At 48.1% G+C, this 21,188-nt stretch overlaps 1 protein-coding gene across 4 annotated transcripts in view; it reads right to left on the bottom strand.

The window, feature by feature from the left end:
- Window positions 1-21,188, bottom strand: part of SLC9A3 (solute carrier family 9 member A3) — a 1,201,500-nt gene that overhangs the window by 1,028,732 nt on the left and 151,580 nt on the right. Inside the window, exon 2 of one of the 4 annotated variants that reach the window (XM_086965314.1) lies at window positions 17,102-17,364. The exons of 2 other annotated variants lie outside the window; for them this stretch is intronic. In XM_086965314.1, coding sequence (XP_086821440.1) covers window positions 17,102-17,363 — 262 coding nt within the window. In that variant the 5' untranslated portion in view covers window position 17,364. Of the gene's footprint in view, window positions 1-17,101; window positions 17,370-21,188 lie in introns of all 4 variants that reach the window. One more of the 4 variants, XM_086965315.1, reaches the window with a different exon arrangement.

Raw genomic sequence — 21,188 nt, 5'->3', positions numbered from 1 at the left:
ACCTTCTATGTGTGCTGCAGAATCAGGGCACAAGTCCAAAACAAGCATTTGCAATGCAATAGGTCTCGCATTATGAAAGTTTGAGCTATTGGTCTTGTAAATGACAAATTTTTTATTTATGTGTTGGTTTTGAAAATAGCAAAATTAATAGCTTTGTCATTTACAATGCCAATACTTGTATCTTCTGCAAATGTAACACCTATAGCATTTGTAATACAACATGTTTTGTATTTACGTGACTTAGATGTATTGATATTACAAATAACAATGGCTTTTAATTTTTTTAAATACATAATACTTAAATAAAAGTTATTGTAATCTATAATGGCAATAGCTTAAACTTTTGTAAATAACTTTTGTGAGGATTATGTTCAGTGTATTTTATTGTGACGAAAATCCAAGAACAGAAGTGAAATATTAACATCTTTGTGACATTTGTAATAAAGCTTGAAACATTGAGAGAACATATTTGAACCAGTTGATGTTGAATGGTTGCACAGATTGATACTGTGGTGGCAACGAGTGATGCTGTGGCGTTCAGTGATGCTGTGGTAGCGCATATTGATGTTGTGGTGCCCCTGAGTGATGCTGTGGTGGTGCTGAGTGATGCTGTGGTACCCCTGAATGATGCTGTGGTGGTGCGCTAGATAGAGTGAGTGAGGGCGATAGATAGGGTGAGTGAGGGCGATAGATAGAGTGAGTGAGTGAGGGCAATAGATAGAGGGGGTGAGGGAGGGCGATAGATAGAGTGAGGGAGGGCGATAGATAGATCGAGTGAGGGCGATAGATAAGAGTGAGGGAGGGCGATAGATAGATAGATAGAGCGAGGGAGGGCGCTAGATAGAGCGAGGGAGGGCGATAGATTGATAGATCGAGTGAGGGAGGGCGATAGATAGATAGGTAGACTGAGTGAGGGCGCTAGAGTGAGTGAGGGCGGTAGAGTGAGTGAGGGCGGTAGAGTGGGTGAGGGCGGTAGAGTGGTAGAGTGAGGGCGGTAGAGTGGTTGAGTGAGGGTGGTAGAGTGGTAGAGTGAGGGCGGTAGAGTGGTAGAGTGAGGGCGGTAGAGTGGTAGAGTGAGGGCGGTAGAGTGAGGGCGGTAGAGTGAGGGTGGTAGAGTGAGGACGGTAGAGTGGTAGAGTGAGGGCGATAGAGTGGTAGTGTTAGGGCGATAGAGTGGTAGAGGTATGTGAGAGGGTGAGGGTGTGTGAGAGTGAGGGTGCGTGAGTGAGGGTGCGTGAGTGAGGGTGTGTGAGTGAGGGTGTGTGAGTGAGGGTGTGTGAGTGAGGGTGTGTGAGAGCGAGGGTGTGTGAGAGTGAGGGTGTGTGAGAGCGAGGGTGTGTGAGAGCGAGGGTGTGTGAGAGCGAGGGTGAGTGAGAGTGAGGGTGTGTGTGAGGGTGAAGGGGTGGGTGAGAGGTTGTGTGAGGGTGAGGGTGAACGGGTGGGTGAGAATGGGTGAGAGGGTGAGGGGGGGTGAGGGGGTGGGTGAGGGGGTCTGAGGGTGTGAGGGAGGATGAGGGGGTGTGAGGATGAGGGGGTGTGAGGGTGAGGGGGTGTGAGGGTGAGGGGGGTGAGGGGGGGTGAGGGGGTGTGAGGGGGTGAGGGGGGGTGAGGGGGTGGGAGGGTGAGGGGGTGTGAGGGTGTGAGGGTGAGGGGGTGTGGGTTGTGGGGATGAGTGAGGGTGAGGGAGGTGTGGGTGTGTGAGGGTGTGTGAGGGTGAGGGGGTGTGAGGGTGTGAGGGGTGCAAGGGGGTGTGGGGTGTGTGAGGGTGTGGGGGTGTGTGAGGGTGTGGGGGAGAGGGGGTGTGAGGGTGAGGGGGTGAGAGGGTGTGAGGGTAGGTGAGGGGGGGTGAGGATGAGGGGGTGTGAGGGGGTGAGGGGGTGTGTGAGGGTGAGGGTGTGTGTGAGGGTGAGGGGGTGTGTGCGGGTGAGAGGGTGTGTGAGGGTAAGAGGGTGTGTGAGGGTTAGGGTGTGTGTGAGGGGGAAAGTGTGTGTGAGGGTGAGGTGGGTGTGTGAGGGTGAGGGGGTGTGTGAGGGTGAGAGGGTGTGTGAGGGTGAGAGGGTGTGCAAGGGTAAGAGGGTGTGTGAGGGTAAGAGGGTGTGTGAGGGTGAGAGGGTAAGTGAGGGTGAGAGGGTAAGTGAGGGTGAGAGGGTAAGTGAGGGTGAGAGGGTAAGTGAGGGTGAGGTGAGAGGGTATGTGAGGGTGAGAGGGTAAGTGAGGGTGAGGGGGTGAGAGGGTGTGTGAGGGGGTGGGTGAGGGGGGGTGAGAGGGGGAGAGGGGGAGAGGGGGTGAGAGGGGGTGAGAGTGTGTGTGAGGGTGAGAGAGGGTGAGTGTTTGTGAGGGTGAGGGTAAGGGTGAGGGTGAGGGTGAGGGGGTGTGAGGGTGTGTGAGGATGTGTGTGAGGGGGTGTGAGGGTGAGGGGGTGTGAGGGTGTGAGGTTGAGGGGGTGTGAGGTTGAAGGGGTGTGGGGGTGAGGGGGATGAGGGGATGTGAGGGCGGGGGTGAGGATGAGGGGGTGTGAGGGTGAGGGTGTGAGAGGGTGTGTGAGGGTGACCCAGATTGAAGAGTCAAAGATGAAGTTGTGGGTGCTTAAATTTGGCAATAAAAATTTGTGTTCATATGTGGTAATCTGCATACTAACACTGTATGCGTCACCTTGATTCTGAGGTCAACACAGCTACAATGTTGCCCAATATCACATATGAGGTCTCAGCCAGGTCTAGCTTTACAGCCAAAAGCACACTGCATGCTGGGACTTGTAGTTTCACTGTTAACAGCGTAAGTATAGGTTAATAAATCGCAGCATGCAAAGAGCTGTTGTATAAAAAAAGGGCTGAACTGGCTGAACTTATCACACTTCACGTGGTCCTTCTTGGCAGCAGTAATATGAATAATTGGCAAGTGGAATAGGTTTAGCCAAAGGCACAACTCCATCTCTAGCTATGTCAATTGTTTCGCCTATGTTGTTGTGAATGAGCAAAAATAAAAAAAGTGCTTGTTTTCCAATGACGAGAGGCATTTCCAAAAAACGCCCAAAAAACAAAGAAAATAAGCACATGCCCATCGCGCATGTGCATGTATCTGGCGTTAGCATCTCACATGTGCATGTATCTGTCAAGACACTCCAGTGACACCAGTGTGATGACGTGTACGTCATGATGCAGTAGCCATTTAAACAAGTTTGAGCTATTGGCATTGCTAAATAATGCAACACCAATAGCTCAAACTTTAATAATGCAGAGGGCTGCCACAGGAGTAAATACTCAGGTGCTCGACCAGAAGCTGCAGGCTCTGGCTTGCATTGTTCTGCAGTAGGAGGAAGGCCTTGGTGAGGCAGTATATTGCCATGTCTAACGATGGACAGGGCCACCAAGGGGAGCTTATCCTGTTAGTGGCAGGGTTGAGAGCAGGTGTGCTAGGCCTGCCTGCTGCAAGAACTGGTGAATTCCGCAGTGTGTGTTGCAGGAAACAATTCTTCAGGGACACAGCACCAGAGGTTCAGAGAGCTGAAGAAGGGCTCGGCATGACGCCGCCATCCCTGAGCAGATAACTGGGCAGCCCATCTTATAACGATGACTTGTGCAACTTGCCAGCTGGGTACCTCCAAACCTATCATTTAAAACCAAAAGGGCATTACAACAACCATGTGTGCTCAAGCCCTGTCGAGTGAGTATGTCAAAGACATCGCCGCTTCGTCAAACACCGAATTTTCGGCGCTGCTAGTTGCACACATCTCTATTTGCAAGCAGGGTCCATCTCACATGGCAGTGTTCTAAAGCAATGGCTTTCAGGAGCTCTCTCTGTAGAGAAATGAAAGGCAAGGGTGGACCACTGAACACAAGCCCATGCACCCACACAGAGGCAGTGACATCCGTACACGCGGCCATACAGCGCACACACCAGCCACACAGCATAGACCAAAATCACACAGGTCTTTATAGATGAAGTATCAAATAGGCATATACACTAATTCATCGGTGCACGTTGGTGAGAAGATAAGACAGCTCAGGGTGTTATGGCGGCTGCTGCTGACATTTTTGCGCTGCATGCAGTTTACAGCTACGAGGCATGGCAGGCAGGCTGACTCTTACTTTCATCTCTCAAGATCCACCGAATGTTCCATGGTGGCTAGAGTCACCTAGTGATTCTCCACGCCTAGAAGTAGTAGGCTGTGGCAGCAAGCACTTTAGGTAGAGGGATTTGTTTTAATTTTAGTGTGGAAGCGTACCAAACGCATATGGGTGGTCACACACAGAAGCACAGTTGCACCACACGTACGCGGTATACACACAAGCAAACCTGCTACTATCTGTACAGAAGATCATTGCTTTCCCCCTCCGTCTATATACATCCCCGAAAAATGCTCTACAGTTTGGCTTTCAAAGAGGCATCGCGCTTTTATAATCTCTCTTGGTGACTGTTGTTGATACGGATTGGATCACAGCCCCCACGTCTCTGTCCCAGGGCTCCATTTAAACTACAACCCCCAAAGAAGCCAGTATCTCTATCAGGCACACGTAGGCGGCCGCATGCTACAGCAACGTGAACACATTTCTTCCAGTGCTGGATGATTGCGTGTTATCACTTCACCTCCGGCGTGAGATCTCTCTCACCTCAGTCGCTTTTCTGAAACCCGTTAATCCGATTTCGGCTCCTAACAGCTTGAGCTGGAGACCTGCTTTCCGGCCCCCAGATTCCCTTCGTGAAGTTGGCAGGCTGATTCCCCCGAAAGCTGTGTTTAGCTTGACAGGTGTTAGTGAGATCTGCACGTTCTCCCTGGAATTGTTACCGTTCGGTTGTGAGGAAGGGCAAGCAAGCCCTCAGTGTACAAACTAATGAACCAATTGAGCACTGTGATGTGTGCGTGCGGAAAACTGCCGTGGGGCGGGACTTCTGTTTCCTGTTGGAAGCCCGCGCCCACGGATTGGCTGGCTAGGAGAGGAGCAGTGGTGACGCGGGGCTCCCATGCCCGAGGGAGAGCCCAGCGGTGGCGGCTGAACTCCGGAGTTGCACCGATGCGGTAAGTGGGGTTTGGGGGGGGTGCACGCGTGTGTAGCTGTGCGTGTGTATGTATATGTGTGGCTGTGTGTCTGTTAGCTGTGCGTGTGTATATGTGTGTCCCGATGCATTGTGCCTGCGTGGGTGTATGTGTGTGCGCGCGCATGCGTGACTTTGCCTGTGTGTGAGTGAGAGAGCATGTGAATGGCAGGCAGGGGATGTGCACCGTACCGTGCGCGCCCTCGAGGAGGAATCTGAGACAGCAGAGGCGCGTGCTTGGGCGCTGTCTCAGATTCCTCCGAACACGCCGGCAAAAGGTCCATCGCTAGCTTCGCTATGCTCGACCTAAAAAGAAGTGGGGGGAGGGGTTGGGGTGCCAATCTAGTTAGGGAGTATGCAAGTGACATCATTGCGCGTGACATCACAGTGCATGACATCACAGAGGGAGACATCAAAGGAAGTGGCATCACTCCCCATGCCTTCACAGGAAGTGACATCACAATAAGTGACATCAGATCTTAATACCTCACACATATATTTAGCAGGTCTGTCCTGAGCACATTTATGCACATTACAATATTTAACAAATGGCATTTTGCATTGCAGTTGTGGCAAAAAAGTTATGCGACCCTAGCGCAAAATATTGGTTTAAATTTTTAAACTATTTTTTTTTAACTGCCACAAATATATTTGCAACAAGGAGAAACGTGGCAGTACATCTTCTCCTTAATTGGTTGCAAAGCCTGCATTTTAAAATATCTTATGGGGTTAAGGCACCTGCTGATAGGTCTTTGTGTGGCCAGTAAATGTCAGGGAATAATAATAATGGTAAGGTAAATCTGGAGGTTAATGCACTTGCCTGAGAGATCTGTATTTTGCCTAGTCCCAGTTTTGAAACAAAATAGCATAGAGGGTTAATATGTCTCCTGCAAAGCACATCATGTGGCATGCAGATGACAGATTTTTATTTTATGTACATGGGTAAGTGGGTTACTGCTTTTGAGACAGAGGTCCTTTTGTTACTTGCAGTTCAAACATTGTAATTCGTTTAATATAGGACAGTGACCTATGAAGGACATGTGACTGCTACACCTTCTAACCCTCAGTGCCTTATGTAATACATCCTGTACATAGATTTACACCAGACGTCTTCAAACTGTGGGGCGTACCCCACCTGGGGGGCCATAGATGTGTTCCGGGGGAGCAAATGGATCTGCTATTACATGTAAATTAAGATAGACTGGAAGCGAGAAACGCGCATTTCGAGGCTGTCTTCATGTACATGCTGCCGATAAAGCCTTAAAAAAGTGTGAAAACAGTACTACTGAGTGACATGGGGCAGGGTCAATGCGTGTGAAATCAGTGGTCAAAGACATGGCTAAATAGAATAAACAATTGAGCATTTGACTGTTTTTTGTGTTCACCTTTGGGAAACTGCATATATAAACATGCAGACAACTCAAATAAAAAATAATTGCATGTTAAACTAATCAAAGAGAAATATACTCTTCGCTTTTATAAAACCTCGATTCACTAATATGATCACTGAAGATGTCATTGTGTTTACTAGAGAGTCACAGAATTAAATCCTGATTAGTGCAGTGAGGAATAGTGACTTGTTTATAGTGCTACGAGGTCACAATCTGTGACAGAAAGCATAATGAATGTCATTATTTTAGAACTGTATTAGAGTGCATTAAACAGGCTATTGCAAAATACTGTTTAAAATTTTTTTTTTTTTTAAATATATACATTTTAATGATCTAGTGTAAATATTATTATGTGTCCATTAAAAGGGTGCACACCTTTCAACGGACACATATATTACCTCTCAAAACGAATAAATATTATTTCAGGTAGCAGGCACCTTGGTGAGAAGGCATGTTTATTCTTAGGGATAGAATGGAGCAGTTTCAGTGACCATAACCCTCTTGTTTTGGAGCTGATGTATAGGGCGGGCGCTAGAATCAGAGTCCACTGCACAATCACGGAGAGGGTCACAGACCAAGGCGGGAGACTAAAATGGTCCAAAATAGACAGGGAAAAGTTTTATAAAGCCCTGGCGGACATGGGCAAATCGGCCATTAATGATTGTTTAGACTTAGAAGTCCATGGATCAAGGTTACTGGAAGCATTTGACCAGATCGCTAACCTGATCGATGGCCTACTTAAAACTAGTGCGCCCACACGGAAACCATGCTAATCCCCGGTGGTTTGACAAAGATTGTTCTAAAGCACTGAGGGAGTTGAAATGCTGCCTTAAATTAAAACCAAGGGACCCTCAAAAAATTAAGGGGTGCAGAGAAAAATATAAAAAAGAGACTAAGAGGAGGAAACTTGCTTTGCAGGCAGAAGCATGGGCAGATCTAAGAGAGGCAGGGGAAAGAAAGGATTTAGCGGGTTTCTGGAGAATCATTAATAAACCGACTTTCCAAGAAAATGACCCCCCCGAGATAGGGGCTAACATCCTCCCAGAGCAGTGGGTCACCCACTATAGGGGTCTATATAACCATGAGCCTGGTACCCCTGTAGAGTCACCGGTAACCTCAAGCCAGGCTTCACCGATAGTATTTACTCTTAAGGAGATTACTGCTGGGATGGAGGGTCTGACTAAAAATAAAGCCCGGGCCCGGATGGAATTCCCCCCGACCTGTTTCTGAGCAACATGGAACTATGGGCCCCTTTAATGACTAGGGTCATAAATACTGCAACCACCTGTGGCCTGCCACCGTCTTGGTCTAAAGCGATAATTGTGCCGATTTTCAAGAAGGGCAATAGGGACGATCCCAAGTGTTATCGGCCTATCTCCCTGATTGACGTATCGGCCAAACTTTTGGGTAGGGCAATCCTCAACAGACTGTCCGTGTGGACCGAAGAAAATAACACCTTCTCGGACACTCAATACGGTTTCAGGACAGGGAGGTCCACTAGTGACCAATGCCTGAACCTGTATATGCTGACTGCCAAATATACTTTGGCCAGCGATGAACCGATTTACATGGGATTCATGGATCTGGCAGCAGCATTCGACCACGTCAATAGAGAGAAACTGTGGGAGATGATGTCTAGCATGGGGATCGAGAGTGGTTTAATTACCATATTAAGGGAATTGCACAGTGACACCACGGCCAAGGTACGATTTAATAGGGAGGGGGGATTGTCCGACTCTTTTCCCTGTATGAGCGGAGTCCGACAAGGCTGCATTCTCGCCCCTTTTTTGTTTTCCCTTTATATCAATAATTTGGAGCAGTTTCTGTTGGGTTTAAAGGCAGATTCCCCAAGGGTGGGGTCGCGTCATATTCCTGTTCTGCTTTACGCAGATGACGCGGTCTTGATTGCACGTACACCCCGGAGCTTACAAATCCTGATTGACGGTTTTGTCAAGTTCATGGGTGCCTTAGATCTTTCTGTTAACCTGGGTAAATCGTATATGCTCCTGGCTGGTAAAAGAACTTCCTCTAAATTTACTTATACAATAGGCAGCCATACTTTAGAAGAGGTTAAAACGTTTTCTTATCTTGGAGTAACTTTTGACGGCGCCTTGCAGTTTAATTCCCTGGTGGAGGAACGTTGTAGCAAAATGATTGCCTCCAACGGGGCAATAGCTAGCTATGGCAGGAGGCTAGGCAGATGGAGCCCGGAACAGGTGATGAACTTATACAGCTCCGTATCATGCTCCAAAGTAATCTATGGGGCAGAAGTATGGGGCTTTGTGAACACCACTAGAATCCAACAGGAGGAAAATAAATATTTGAAATCTATCCTGAGGGCTCCACCTAGTACTGCAGGAATTGTAGCACACAGGGAGTTAGGGAGGCCATACTTGGATGACCGGTAAAACTTAGGCCAATTGTGGCCTGGCTAAAAATCGGGGTTAACCCTGATGCGTCTCTCAGCAGAGAAATTCTATTGGACTGCTTGGAGAGGGCTAAATGTATGCGCATTCCCTGGCTCAAATACGTAAAGAACACCCTAGAGGAACTAGGTTTTGGAAACCTCTTCACGAACCCTGTAACAATTTTAGCCCAGCATAAGAAACAAGTAGGGGAAATTTTCCTAGAGCGGAAAAGCCAATGCAGAGCTGAGGCTGAAGGAGTTAAAAAGACAGTGAGGGCCCATAACCTGGTGAAGAGTGTGGAGGGTATGGAGCCTTATCTGTACCTTATGCACAACGCACAGGATAGATTCCTGATGTGTCGTTTCAGACTGAATTTACTTCCATTTATGTTGGCTTCACCAGCAGGTTTCACCACATCAATTGAGCAGAAGGGACCCTGCGGCTGCGACAACAGGTCTCCGCAGGACTCCCTTCACTTTGTTTTGCTCTGTCCTTTTTTCTCCATGCCCAGGCGCAGATTTCTTGTATATGTTTTAAAAAAAGCCCAACAGGAACATGCCAGGGAGGCATTAGTCTTTTTACAAAAAGCCTCGGACCCTCTAACTTTGTGTTGTATAATGAATTTTATTAAGGTAGCGGTCCGTTTAAGGCTAACAAGGGGAGAGGAATGAAATGTCTTGGATTTCCTATTTTAAAATTGTTGGACTTGCCTGTCGGTATTTCTATTTTTATTAATACTGTGTATAAGGATCTTGAATAATGTTTAATGACTTTTTATCTTTGTATATATATGTGTGCTTTTATGGTGTTTTTTAATCACCGAATAAAGATTCTTTGAATTTGAATTTGAATATTCTTTAATGCTCTACTATCTGTTTCACAGCACAGGAACCCTGCCCCACCCACCCTCTGTGAGTGTGCACTGGATCCCAGTTATGGCAGTCTTACTATCAAAATGAACATGGGGTGCATTTTCTTTGCTAGCATTAGGGCCCAGGTCACCTTTGTTGCACATGGAACAAGGCCCAAGCAACAAGGAAGTGTGGGGGAGGGGGCTAAAGAAGCTTTTATTTGTTTTTCACACAAAGTGGCAGAAAGCCTGTTGCAGCAATTTGGCCTAGAAATAATTGCCCTGTTGAGTGGGCGGAGTAGACAGCCTGCTTCACAGAGCTGTAGGTGACATTGATGCTGCAGTTGCACTAGAGGGTCCAGGGCATATTTGCTGTGCCATTGTTTCTTTGAGCCTTGGAGCAATGGCCCAACGGAGGGGGAAAATTGAGCAGAGGAAACACCATGATTTGGGCAATAAAGAGAGCGAGGAATGCTTAGAGATGGGAGGGTTAGGGATGCTGAGAGATCGGAGAGCGAGAGATGGTGTGAGATGGGAGAGCATTTATTAACAAGCATCAACAGTATCAGCAAGGCAGTACCTATCATTAGTGAAACAGATGCAGTGGCACTTTTGCTCGCTGCATCACATTTATGGCACTCGGCGCAAAAAAAGGAGCAGCATGCATTAGCTCATTTTCTTTCAGAAAGAAACCGGACTTGTTTTGAGTTTGAAGTGATGCTCAGACATGGTGGCGAAGGAGTGAAAGAAAAATACATAGCCTGCTTTTCAGGGCTACAGCCATCATTAGTGCAGCAGGTGGACTTCATTGCAGCCCACTGCACCCTAATTGTAGGCAGAAGTGTTTTTGGTCAATTCTGATCTTGTTTGATGCTGTTGCTTTTTTTATAAATCCCACATTTAGTGTGAACTACGAGCTATAGCAAAGCACCCCTGAAATGTTCTCATGATCCTGGCCCTCTGTGATCATCCCTCCCCCTTCCCCCTTCTCACTCCCCACATCTGTGCCATATAGTTTTTGAGGGGGGCTCACCTTTAAAACATTGTGCTTAGTGGAGCGAGAGCAAAAAAGTTTGAAGACATCTGATTTACACACATATGCAGTGGCGTAACACAGCCCCTCGCACCCCCCGCAGTGCGGGGGGCCCTGAACTGCAGGGGGCCCCCTCTGCACAGTGGTCAGGCCTGGGAGCTCTGGATTCAATCTGGAGCGGGGGACCCTCCATGTATATTGCAGGGGGGCCCTCTCAACTCTCATTCCGCCAGTGCACGTATGATTTATTTGCAATGCATAATATGTGGTATACACCTGTTACAACGCATCTTTTACAACTACCTACTATTACACCGCATCTTTTACAACGCATACCATTACAACGCATTGCGCTGGGGGGCGCTCTAGGATAGGGAATAAGTATAATTTACTATCCAACACCTTCCCTAGTGTCCACGGGGACTGGAGTTAGAATAGTAAATTATACTTACCACTATCCAGCACCTCAAAGCGCTATGCGTTGTAATGGTATGCGTTGTAATGGTCGCGTTGTAATAGTAGGTAGTTGTAACGGTATGCGTTGTAACATGGTACATCCATAATATGTACATGTGATGTAAAGTGCTCCAACACCCTGGCTCGGATGAGTAGTGCTATAAAAGAAATAAAATAAAATAGTGGTATTTAAATTGATATTTGTGTAAATACTGGAACAGACCAAAACATCTGACATTTTTATAGTGCATGCATATATCTTATATACAGGGACTGATCATAGTATCTGCGAAGTAATAGCGTGCTGTGAGATTTTGTTTCCCCTCTATAGATGGCATACAAAGTGCACTCTCCCCCCTCCCCAATGCATGTATCAACAAGAGGCCCCTTCCAACAATTAAACTCAGGAGTCTTGCTTGATTTTCTGCAGTGCGTATGTTTATTAAATAATTTCACAGGTCAATTACTTCATTGACCCCATTTCTTTATTTAAAGTCCAAATTACTTTTCACATCACAGCATTAAAACTCACACTTATCTACATATATACTCTTTTACCGCCCATTCGCCAATGAGCATTTGGTTTAACTTCAGGGCTGCGCCAGCAGGCCACAACCCAGATAGCCTGCTCTCTTTACGTTAACCCCCTTCCGGTCAACAGAGCCGCAGGTGAATAATATGCCCCCACTTGGGCAACCAGCAGCTTCCAGGGTAGGGCTGGAGAAGCCAAGGCCACCAGCAGGTCAGCCTCAACTCTCCCGCCAGCCCGGAGTACATGATGATTTCGAAAAACCTGTTCAGAGGTAAAAACTGTCACTGGACAAGAAGTTCCCGTGTTATTCTTGTCCGGAACCCCGCTATTGCCCTGTCAAAAGACCTAATTTTAGGGTTGGGTGGGTGTCTTCCTCACGCGACGTCCGACTCCTGGGGCGGCCAGTGGACAAAAGAGGGAGCCCTAAGATGGACGCAGGCTTTTAAGCCTCGCGCCCAATTATTACTTCCGGGGCGTCAATAAGCCCCGGTTCTATTGGTCCTCATCTATTTTCACTTCCGGGTCGGCTGACCCGGAAGTGAACCTCTGCTGGATCGGCCCTTTGCCTGCCACTAACGACGCCACTCCCCGAAGGGGGGTGGCGCCTTGCATAGATGGCATACAAAGTGCACTCTCCCCCCTCCCCAATGCATGTATCAACAAGAGGCCCCTTCCAACAATTAAACTCGGGAGTCTTGCTTGATTTTCTGCAGTGCGTATGTTTATTAAATAATTTCACAGGTCAATTACTTCATTGACCCCATTTCTTTATTTAAAGTCCAAATTACTTTTCACATCACAGCATTAAAACTCACACTTATCTACATATATACTCTTTTACCGCCCATTCTCCAATGAGCATTTGGTTTAACTTCAGGGCTGCGCCAGCAGGCCACAACCCAGATAGCCTGCTCTCTTTACGTTAACCCCCTTCCGGTCAACAGAGCCGCAGGTGAATAATATGCCCCCACTTGGGCAACCAGCGGCTTCCAGGGTAGGGCTGGAGAAGCCAAGGCCACCAGCAGGTCAGCCTCAACTCTCCCGCCAGCCCGGAGTCCATGATGATTTCGAAAAACCTGTTCAGAGGTAAAAACTCTCACTGGACAAGAAGTTCCCGTGTTATTCTTGTCCGGAACCCCGCCACAGGGCGAGGCGCTTACTGGCGGACTCGACCTCCCCCCCCCGCGCTCGAGAGCTTCGGAGATGGCTCCTAAGATTGTTTCTATAAATATCTTGGTGCCCGCCTCTGAAAGGTGCACTCCATCCTCCGCATATAAGTCCGGCCTGGACGTTTGTATCAACTTGTGACGGATAGTTCTAATGCTGGATTTCTGCAAGATCTCTGCCACCGCCTGATTTAACCTCTTTACCGATTTATTCACTGCTTTCATGGGTGCGCCCCGCGACCATACCAGCCTCGGGATGACTTCAGACCAAATTAGTATAGCCTCAGGCAAAATATTTTTGACCGCTGCCAGGGTAGAAAACAAGAACTCTTTCACTCCTCTCCTTCCTGCCGGAATCATATTGTTGCCTCCACAGTGCAACACGAATACATCTGGATAAGGCATGCCCCTGGCCAAGGCCGCCTTTAAATCCTTCGGGACGTCAGCAAGGAGCTGCCCGCCTATCCCCACCCAATGATGATCACATCCATGCACCATATGCACCCTTTTTTCGAGCGTCTCCTTGAAGATCACTCCCGCCCTGCGAATGAAGGAGTGGCCGCACCAACATATTTGGATTCTCTTAGGGGAGGTACCTACAGCAAACATTAAGAGACACGGTGAGAACGGTCTTAAGCAGAGGGAGCGGAAAAGTAATGATACAGCTGTTAAACTAATTGCGGTCGTACATAACGTTCGTAACAAGCGGATTTCCAACGACCCAACCTCTTAATCGCCTGCTCGGGCAGCCCCAGGCCCGCACCTGTTGTTGCTGCCCCGATACGAAAAGAATCGGATGTAAAATCGGACGGGTCAACCCCGATCTTCGCTAAGGTCATCTTAACCACCCTTGTAAACTGGAACCTAGTGAGGGGCAGACCATTCATGTGAACCAGTACTCTATCATCGGCCCCTTGGGGCCTGGCTTGCATGAACTCTCTCATCAGGCTAACTGGACAGAAAGACTCACCCTCTACTCTACCCAATTGTACCCAAGTCCCTCTACCTAAAGGGTCCGTTTTCGACCTTCGAACTCTGAGTCTCAGGACATCTACTGACTCTATTATGTCTGAACACCTTAGGCCACCCTCACTATCTGTTTTTGATGCCGGGAGTAATTCTGAGATTCGTAGAGCTCCGCAAAAGGCTAACACATAAGCCACCCTAAATAATTGGGTCTCATATGATGAAAAACAAACGAGCGGCAACGTGTCCAAGATTTTTACCAACTTCCCTACATCTATAGGCCTTCTAGAGTCTTTCGCCCCAGGCGCCAAGCGCTCCCAACCCTTCACCGCTCTTCTTACTCTCTGGTCCTTCGTTGGGTCAGTGACTCCCTGCAACCCTGCATAGAATGCCAGCGCTGATAATTGCCTCTTCATACATGCCACCGATTTCCCTTTCTCTTTCTGATGTACTATGAATCCTAACACGCTCTGCGGCATAAAAACATCCACTAGGCCCGCTCCCTTTAAGTATGACATATAACATTCCCAAGACTTTTGATACATACTCTTAGTCTTGGGGGCCACGGATGCTGCTATCAACTCGGAGGCAGTGGGGCACCAAGCTTCCATAGCTCCGCTGGGAAAGCTGACATTGTCGTCTCTGCGTGCGGCCAAAGTGCCCGGAATTCTGTCAACTTAAAACGAGACAATGCATCAGCCGCTTTCTTCTCAACACCGGGTTATTGATCACCATCACTACTGACATGCTGTCTGACCAAAATAGAATGTGCCTGTTTGAGAGCATATCCCCCCACAAATGCAACGCCACCACTATGGGGAACAACTCTAGGAAAGAAATGTTACGGGTTAGACCTCGTTCTACCCAGTCAACAGGCCAGTGCCGCATGCACCACTTAGGGCCCAAAATTGCTCCAAAACCAATACTTCCTGCCGCATCAGTGAACAGTTCCAGATCGGCATTTGACATGCTGGCGGACCGCCACAACACCGTGCCATTGAATTCCTGCAAGAAACACTTCCAAATCAGTAAGTCATCTCTCACATCAGCTGATATCCTAACTCTGTGGTGCTTTGCACGCAGCCCAGACATTGCCCTTGCTATACTCCTGGAGAAAGCCCTGCCCATTGGTATGACCCGCAAGGCAAAGTTCAGTTGGCCCAGAGGACTTGTAACTGGTGTAATGTTACTTTCTTTGCTCCCAGGCAGCTATCAATTGCCGCCTTGAAGGCATCTACCTTTGTCTTTGGCAACCTGCACACACCTGCTCTGGTGTCAATTTCGATGCCCAAAAATGTCAGACATGTAGTTGGGCCTTCTGTTTTTTCAGCCGCCAGTGGCACCCCCAGAGCTCCCGCCACTTGTTGGAAGCCCAGCAGGGCCTTCCTGCAGGACTGGGAACACTTAGGGCCCATAAATAAAAAATCATCCAAGTAGTGTACCACTGCATGGGATTTGTCTGAGGTCAGGAATTGTTCCACCGCCCATTCTAGGAACCTTGCAAAGGTCTCGAAAACTGCACAGGCAATAGAACATCCCATGGGCATGCACAAGTCTATGAAGTAGTTGTCATCGAAAGTGAAACCCAGCAGCCTGGTATCCTCTGGGTGAACGGGAACTAACCTAAATGCTGACTCGATATCTGCTTTGGCCGTTAGGGCACCCTCACCCAGCGCTTGCAATTTTTCAATGGCTGTGTCGAACGATGTATAGCGCACTGTGCACAGTTCCGGATCTAACTTATCATTGACAGATAACCCTGGAGGGCTTGATAGATTATGTATCAGGCGGAATTTACCCACCTCTTTTTTCGGGACTAAACCTAAAGGTGAGCAGACCAGTTCAGGGTTCGGAGGATTCTTGAAAGGTCCTGCGACCCGCCCAAAGGAGACTTCTTTCATGATCTTATTTCACGCCGCCTCCATGTTCTGAAGCACTGAGCTTTGATTGCGAGGCGGGACTTTAGTAGGGGATGCTGAAGACGGGATTCGGAAACCAAATGTAAAGCCGTGAAGCAGGAATTGGGCCTCCTCGAGTTTGTCGTGCTTACTAAGGAGGTGTGTCAGAACATGACGTTTAATGGGAGTTGGGAGCCTTGTCGGATGTTTTGGGTAGCTTTCCTTTTGGAGTGGTATGGGTCGGCTGTTCTTTAGGATTTCCATTTTTCTTGAAACATCTGATTTCTGGATGGGATGTGCCGCCGCAGTACGAACAGCAGTGTTTGAACCTGCACGAGGTCCCCCTAGTACACTCATTTCTGTTAAACTGCCAGCAGGCCTGTTTTTTATCACCGACTCCCTTGTCACTCCGAAAGGACTGACTCTGAGCAGGGGAACTAGTCTTAGACGTTGAGGGTGAGGAATAAAAAACTGTGTGCCATAAATTTATCTCTCGTTGATCCCATGATATACCTGGGTGGACTGCTTTCATTTGCCTGAACATTTTATCATATTTTAACCACCCCAGTCCTGGAAACTCAGCTGCGGCACCATGTATCAGGGATATATAACTCATCATTTGAGGACCTAACACTGGATATTTTTCCAGTATAACTGCGGCATAAATGGCAAATCCTGTGATCCAGTTTTTCATGGACCACTCTGTCCATGACTTCCTTTGACTATATTCGCCCTCTTTCCCCCCTTTGGACTTCCCTGCCGCCACCCCTGCATTAATGAGGTCAAACACGTCCACATATTCACCTCTGAGTATTTTTTCCTTTATCTCTGCAGGCACGTGCCAGGTGATCCCCGTAGATGGCGATAGGGTCATTGAGGATGATCAAACATTAACGGGCTGAATGCCAACAGTGGATGACCTGTCGGTTGCCCCCCTGCCCCCCCTTGCGTCTGACTATTATGGGGCACAGACAAATCAGCAGCAGTGTTAGCTATTGATGCCTGTGGTGGACACCCTAAATTTGAGTAAGCATTCAACATTACAGGCCCCGCACCTATTGGGTATGTCATGGTGGGGATCATCGAGCTTATGGGGCCATTACCAATCGCTTGCCCATGGGAACCATATAATTGCATCCCTGGTAACTGTGCGACCCCCCCGGGTTGCACCCACACTTGCGACACTCCACTACCTGGTTGCGCCACTACTGGCGGTAACGTACCCTGTGAACAGGGCACCCCCACATGAGTGACGGGGATCCCTCCTATTTGTGTAGGCTTAGCAGTAATATTATGTCCTTCCATGCCATCCTTGTCCTTATCTGCGGGTGAATTCAAATCAAATGTCTCTAGCACCTCCTCCTCACCTGGTGATGCTGGTTGGGGCTGAGTCGCCCTGGGCCGCTTGCCTTTTGTTGTCTCTTTAAACCTCTCCGGCGTACGCCTCGCTCTCTTGCCTCTCCCTCTTTCTTCTTGAGGGTTCGCGTCTGCTCTAGCCCCCTCTCGCATGTTCTTTAGCACCCAATCCATGCCTTTTTCTCTCGTGTACTCCAACAACTCCGTAAAACCGAGGTACTCATCATTTTTAGCTGAGGGCTCTTTACCCTTCCGTGACCTCTTAGGCGGCATCCTGCACTTAAAGAGAACAAGCGTTAATTTCTTTAACTAACATTACAAGCATCTGTAAAACCGTGCTCTCCTTTACCCGGACCCTATTCTCTCAGGCGTAGGCCACCGTGGCTTGAGCTTGCTCCAAATAGCCAAGTTTATGCTACCTGCGCATGCGCTTGTCCCCCGGGTATGCTGACCAACGGACCTGACTGCACATTTATTGCCCTTCTCTCCATACCCCCATCTGCTACGTGTAACCATTCTCATAGACTCTTTCCAGCCTTACCCTCAATAGAAATGGGTTTGCGCCAAATGTTTGGTAATAGCCCTTGCATAAATATCCTGACGTTATCCCCCTGTGACAAGCCCCAAGAGTACTAATTATCCCGCCTTATTATGGCATGACCTTCCCCTACCCTAGTGACCATAAATCATTGTAGGCGTAACTTCAATGACACAGCTTTTGCCTACGACAAATGGCCAACAGCATGCTCAGCTTATGACTGATGCCACACAGCAAAATGCATCGTGCCGAACCAGGCTTTAACAGAGACCTCCGTTGCTCGCTTGATAATCATTAATCAACAGTGAGTAAAAAACCGGCCTTATTATACTTTAAATCGCCGCGCCGGACCCCGGCTCACATCGCTCCATCATTCTTCAATTAAATGCCAAAATAACGCTTATAGTAGTGAGTCACCGCGCCGGGGATTAAAGCGCGCTACGGGGATCCTACACGCCGCGTCAGCCGCACACACCCGCTCAGCTGCATTCGCGTGCGCGCGCTACTCAGCACACTTGAAACCCGTTCCCTTCGTCAAGACTTACGCGCCCCCGAGCCACTTGCTTCCCCGCCTCCGTTCGCTCTCACAATTAAACTCACTCGCACGCTTTAAGGATACACATGCGTGCCACGTCCTATAACCACACAACACACTGCACGGCCCGCTAACCTGCCCCGAGTCGGATAGACCCTCGCTTGCTCGTTTCCGCGCGATGGTCCCGCGATGTCTTCCTCACGCGACGTCCGACTCCTGGGGCGGCCAGTGGACAAAAGAGGGAGCCCTAAGATGGACGCAGGCTTTTAAGCCTCGCGCCCAATTATTACTTCCGGGGCGTCAATAAGCCCCGGTTCTATTGGTCCTCATCTATTTTCACTTCCGGGTCGGCTGACCCGGAAGTGAACCTCTGCTGGATCGGCCCTTTGCCTGCCACTAACGACGCCACTCCCCGAAGGGGGGTGGCGCCTTGCATTGCATTTGTATCTAGGTGTGAGGCTCCAGATAGCTCCTAACCAGGATAACCAATGAAACGGAGGTCCGATGGCCCCTTAACTTTGGACTTTGTTTTGGGCCCTGCTGAAAGTTGAAATAACAAAGCCCCTTCACCGCCTGCATGTTGCTTGGAATGGAAGCAGGCAACATGCAGGCTCTGCTGAATGTGTCCTGGGAGTTGAAAATTACACCAGGACGAGTTTGGAACATTTCTGTTGGTCACAACTTCTTCACAGGTGAGACAGCATCCACCCTGTGAAAAGAGTGGGTATATGCTGCCTACTCGTGCAAACCCTCGACTTGTGCCCTGTGTAAAATGCAGCACATTTACAAAGATGGAAAAACAAGTAGAAATGAAAACATTTCTCCTTGTTACACCTGCTCCAAGGAAGCACAGGATTTTGATGCAAACCCGTGTCTGGGAAACAGCATTTACAATGCTGTCATCAAATCGCAGTGCTTTTAAGACGCGGTCATTACAAAGACCCAATACCTTTACATTGCAAGTCATTAGAACGACTTGCTGTAGGGGGCGCTAAGGTATTGGATATGAAATTCAACACCTTCCCTGCTGTTGCGCAAACTGATGTAGGAATAGTAAATAATACTATTCCTAAATCCAGCAAGCCTCCTACAGCAAGTCGTTCTAATGACTTGCGATGTTAAGCTATCACTTACTAACAACGTTGTTACATGAGAATGGCTATCCGGGGCGGATCCTCCTTTAGGGCGGAGGAGCGTCGCCCCACTGCTTTCTCGCAGTTTGAGAAGCAGAAACAAAAATGGTATTTTGAATACCATTTCATGTTTCTGCTTATCGCACTGCAAGAAAGCGGAAAGGTATACCTGGTTGGGGGCAGGCGGGTGGGCGGGTCGGGAAGAGTGGCTTGCCCAATGCTGTGGACCCTGCCTGTTTGGTCGGCAGTCTGGGACTGACCAAACCAGTCAAGCGCATGCAGCCTACACAGAGAAAATGGCCTCCTCATAGGGGCCCAGCTTGGTGCCGTCCCCACCAATCACAACGCTGCCATTGCAGCGTTGTGATTGCTATGGGGAGGGGAGGGGGGCTGCCTGTGGCTGCTTCCTGTTCAGGTGAGCAGCAGGAAAACGTGGGACCCGGCCAGGAGCTGAGATGGCGTAAGACCCAGTAAGGTACGTTTTTGAAAAATATAAATTAAACCCATCCCGCCTCCCCCCAGGCAAACACGCGCGACTCCCTTGAATCTGCGAGTCATGATGGCCATGACTGATGGCCATGCACCACGTATGGAATGCACCCCTGATGCAAAGTATCACAATGCAGCGCATTGCCTAGCTTTGCCTTACTTTTGGTTACAATCAAAGTCAAATCTCAATTTTCACCACCACCACTACACTTTGTGTCAGGTTTGCGCATATACAGTAACATAAACTTGATGCATAGTGTTTGTAAATCTGGGCCCCTGTATTTTTAACAAAACCTCCTTCTATCATCCCTCTAAATTTGTCTAAGGTCACACACACAAACACACATGCAGTGTACTGAGTAACATTTGGGCCTAGCACAGGGCCGCCATAACAGCATTATAGGCCCCTGGGCAAAGCAGTGCACTGGACCCTGCCTACAAAACCACTTACAGGAATAAACATGTTTAACAGAAAATTACTGGTAAATCTGGTCTGCAAGGGGCCCCTATGGTCGTGGAGCCCCCGGGCAACTGCCCAGCATACCATGTATTAAGATGGCACTGGCCTAGCATGAGAAACTGCAGGGTTTGGGGGGCTAGTGACTTTTTACCCAAGACAATAGTTCTCATTAGTACAGTCTCTGGAAGATGATGAGCTAAGTGGATCTGCACACAAACCGTAGACACCGTCAACTAACATAAAGATCACTGCTGTGGATTCACCACTCCAATTAACTAAGAGCCTAAGTTAGAGTTTGGAGGGTGGGATACTCCATCACAAACATAATGGAATCGCAATTGCAACTGAATATAATGCACTTGTAATGCAGTGAACTGGATATTTCTCACTTTTGTGATGGAGTATCTCATCTGCCAAACTCTAAATCAGGACCAAAATTCGGGAAGAAATGGTTTCATATGATAGGATTTGTTCTTGGTTCAACTAAACAGTATATCAGATGACACAGAAATGCAAATTGCCCTTACTGTATCGGAAGAGTTATCGATATAGCACACAGGATTGCCCTACATGGATAACTTTTAACGAAGTGCCGTTGTGGAAGTGATGATTGTGAAGGTGCTTCTCTGGGGAGAATGTTGTTTTTTGTAAACGGTCTAATAAACGAAATAAAACAATGATACTCTTGTTAACACACCTGTCTCTGCACCCCAGATCACTATATTGTAAACATGCTAAGTCCATTTCCGTTCAGGGCACCCAAGGTCAAAAGCCCCAAAACAATTTTTTAAACACAGGTAGTTAACATTTTTTAGGGCAATTGTAAGCTTTACTTCATTGGTTAACATGTTATAGTGGCAAGAGTGATTTGTAACTCCACAAATTCTTAGCACAGAGAAGGGACAACCAGGCTTGGAATATGTATTTCTACGTTTTAAGGACT

This window comes from Lissotriton vulgaris, chromosome 4_1, assembly GCF_964263255.1.
Source record: "Lissotriton vulgaris chromosome 4_1, aLisVul1.2, whole genome shotgun sequence".
NCBI lineage: Eukaryota > Metazoa > Chordata > Amphibia > Caudata > Salamandridae > Lissotriton > Lissotriton vulgaris.
Note: the sequence above shows the minus strand (reverse complement) of the source record. Positions and strands in the feature narration are given on the sequence as shown.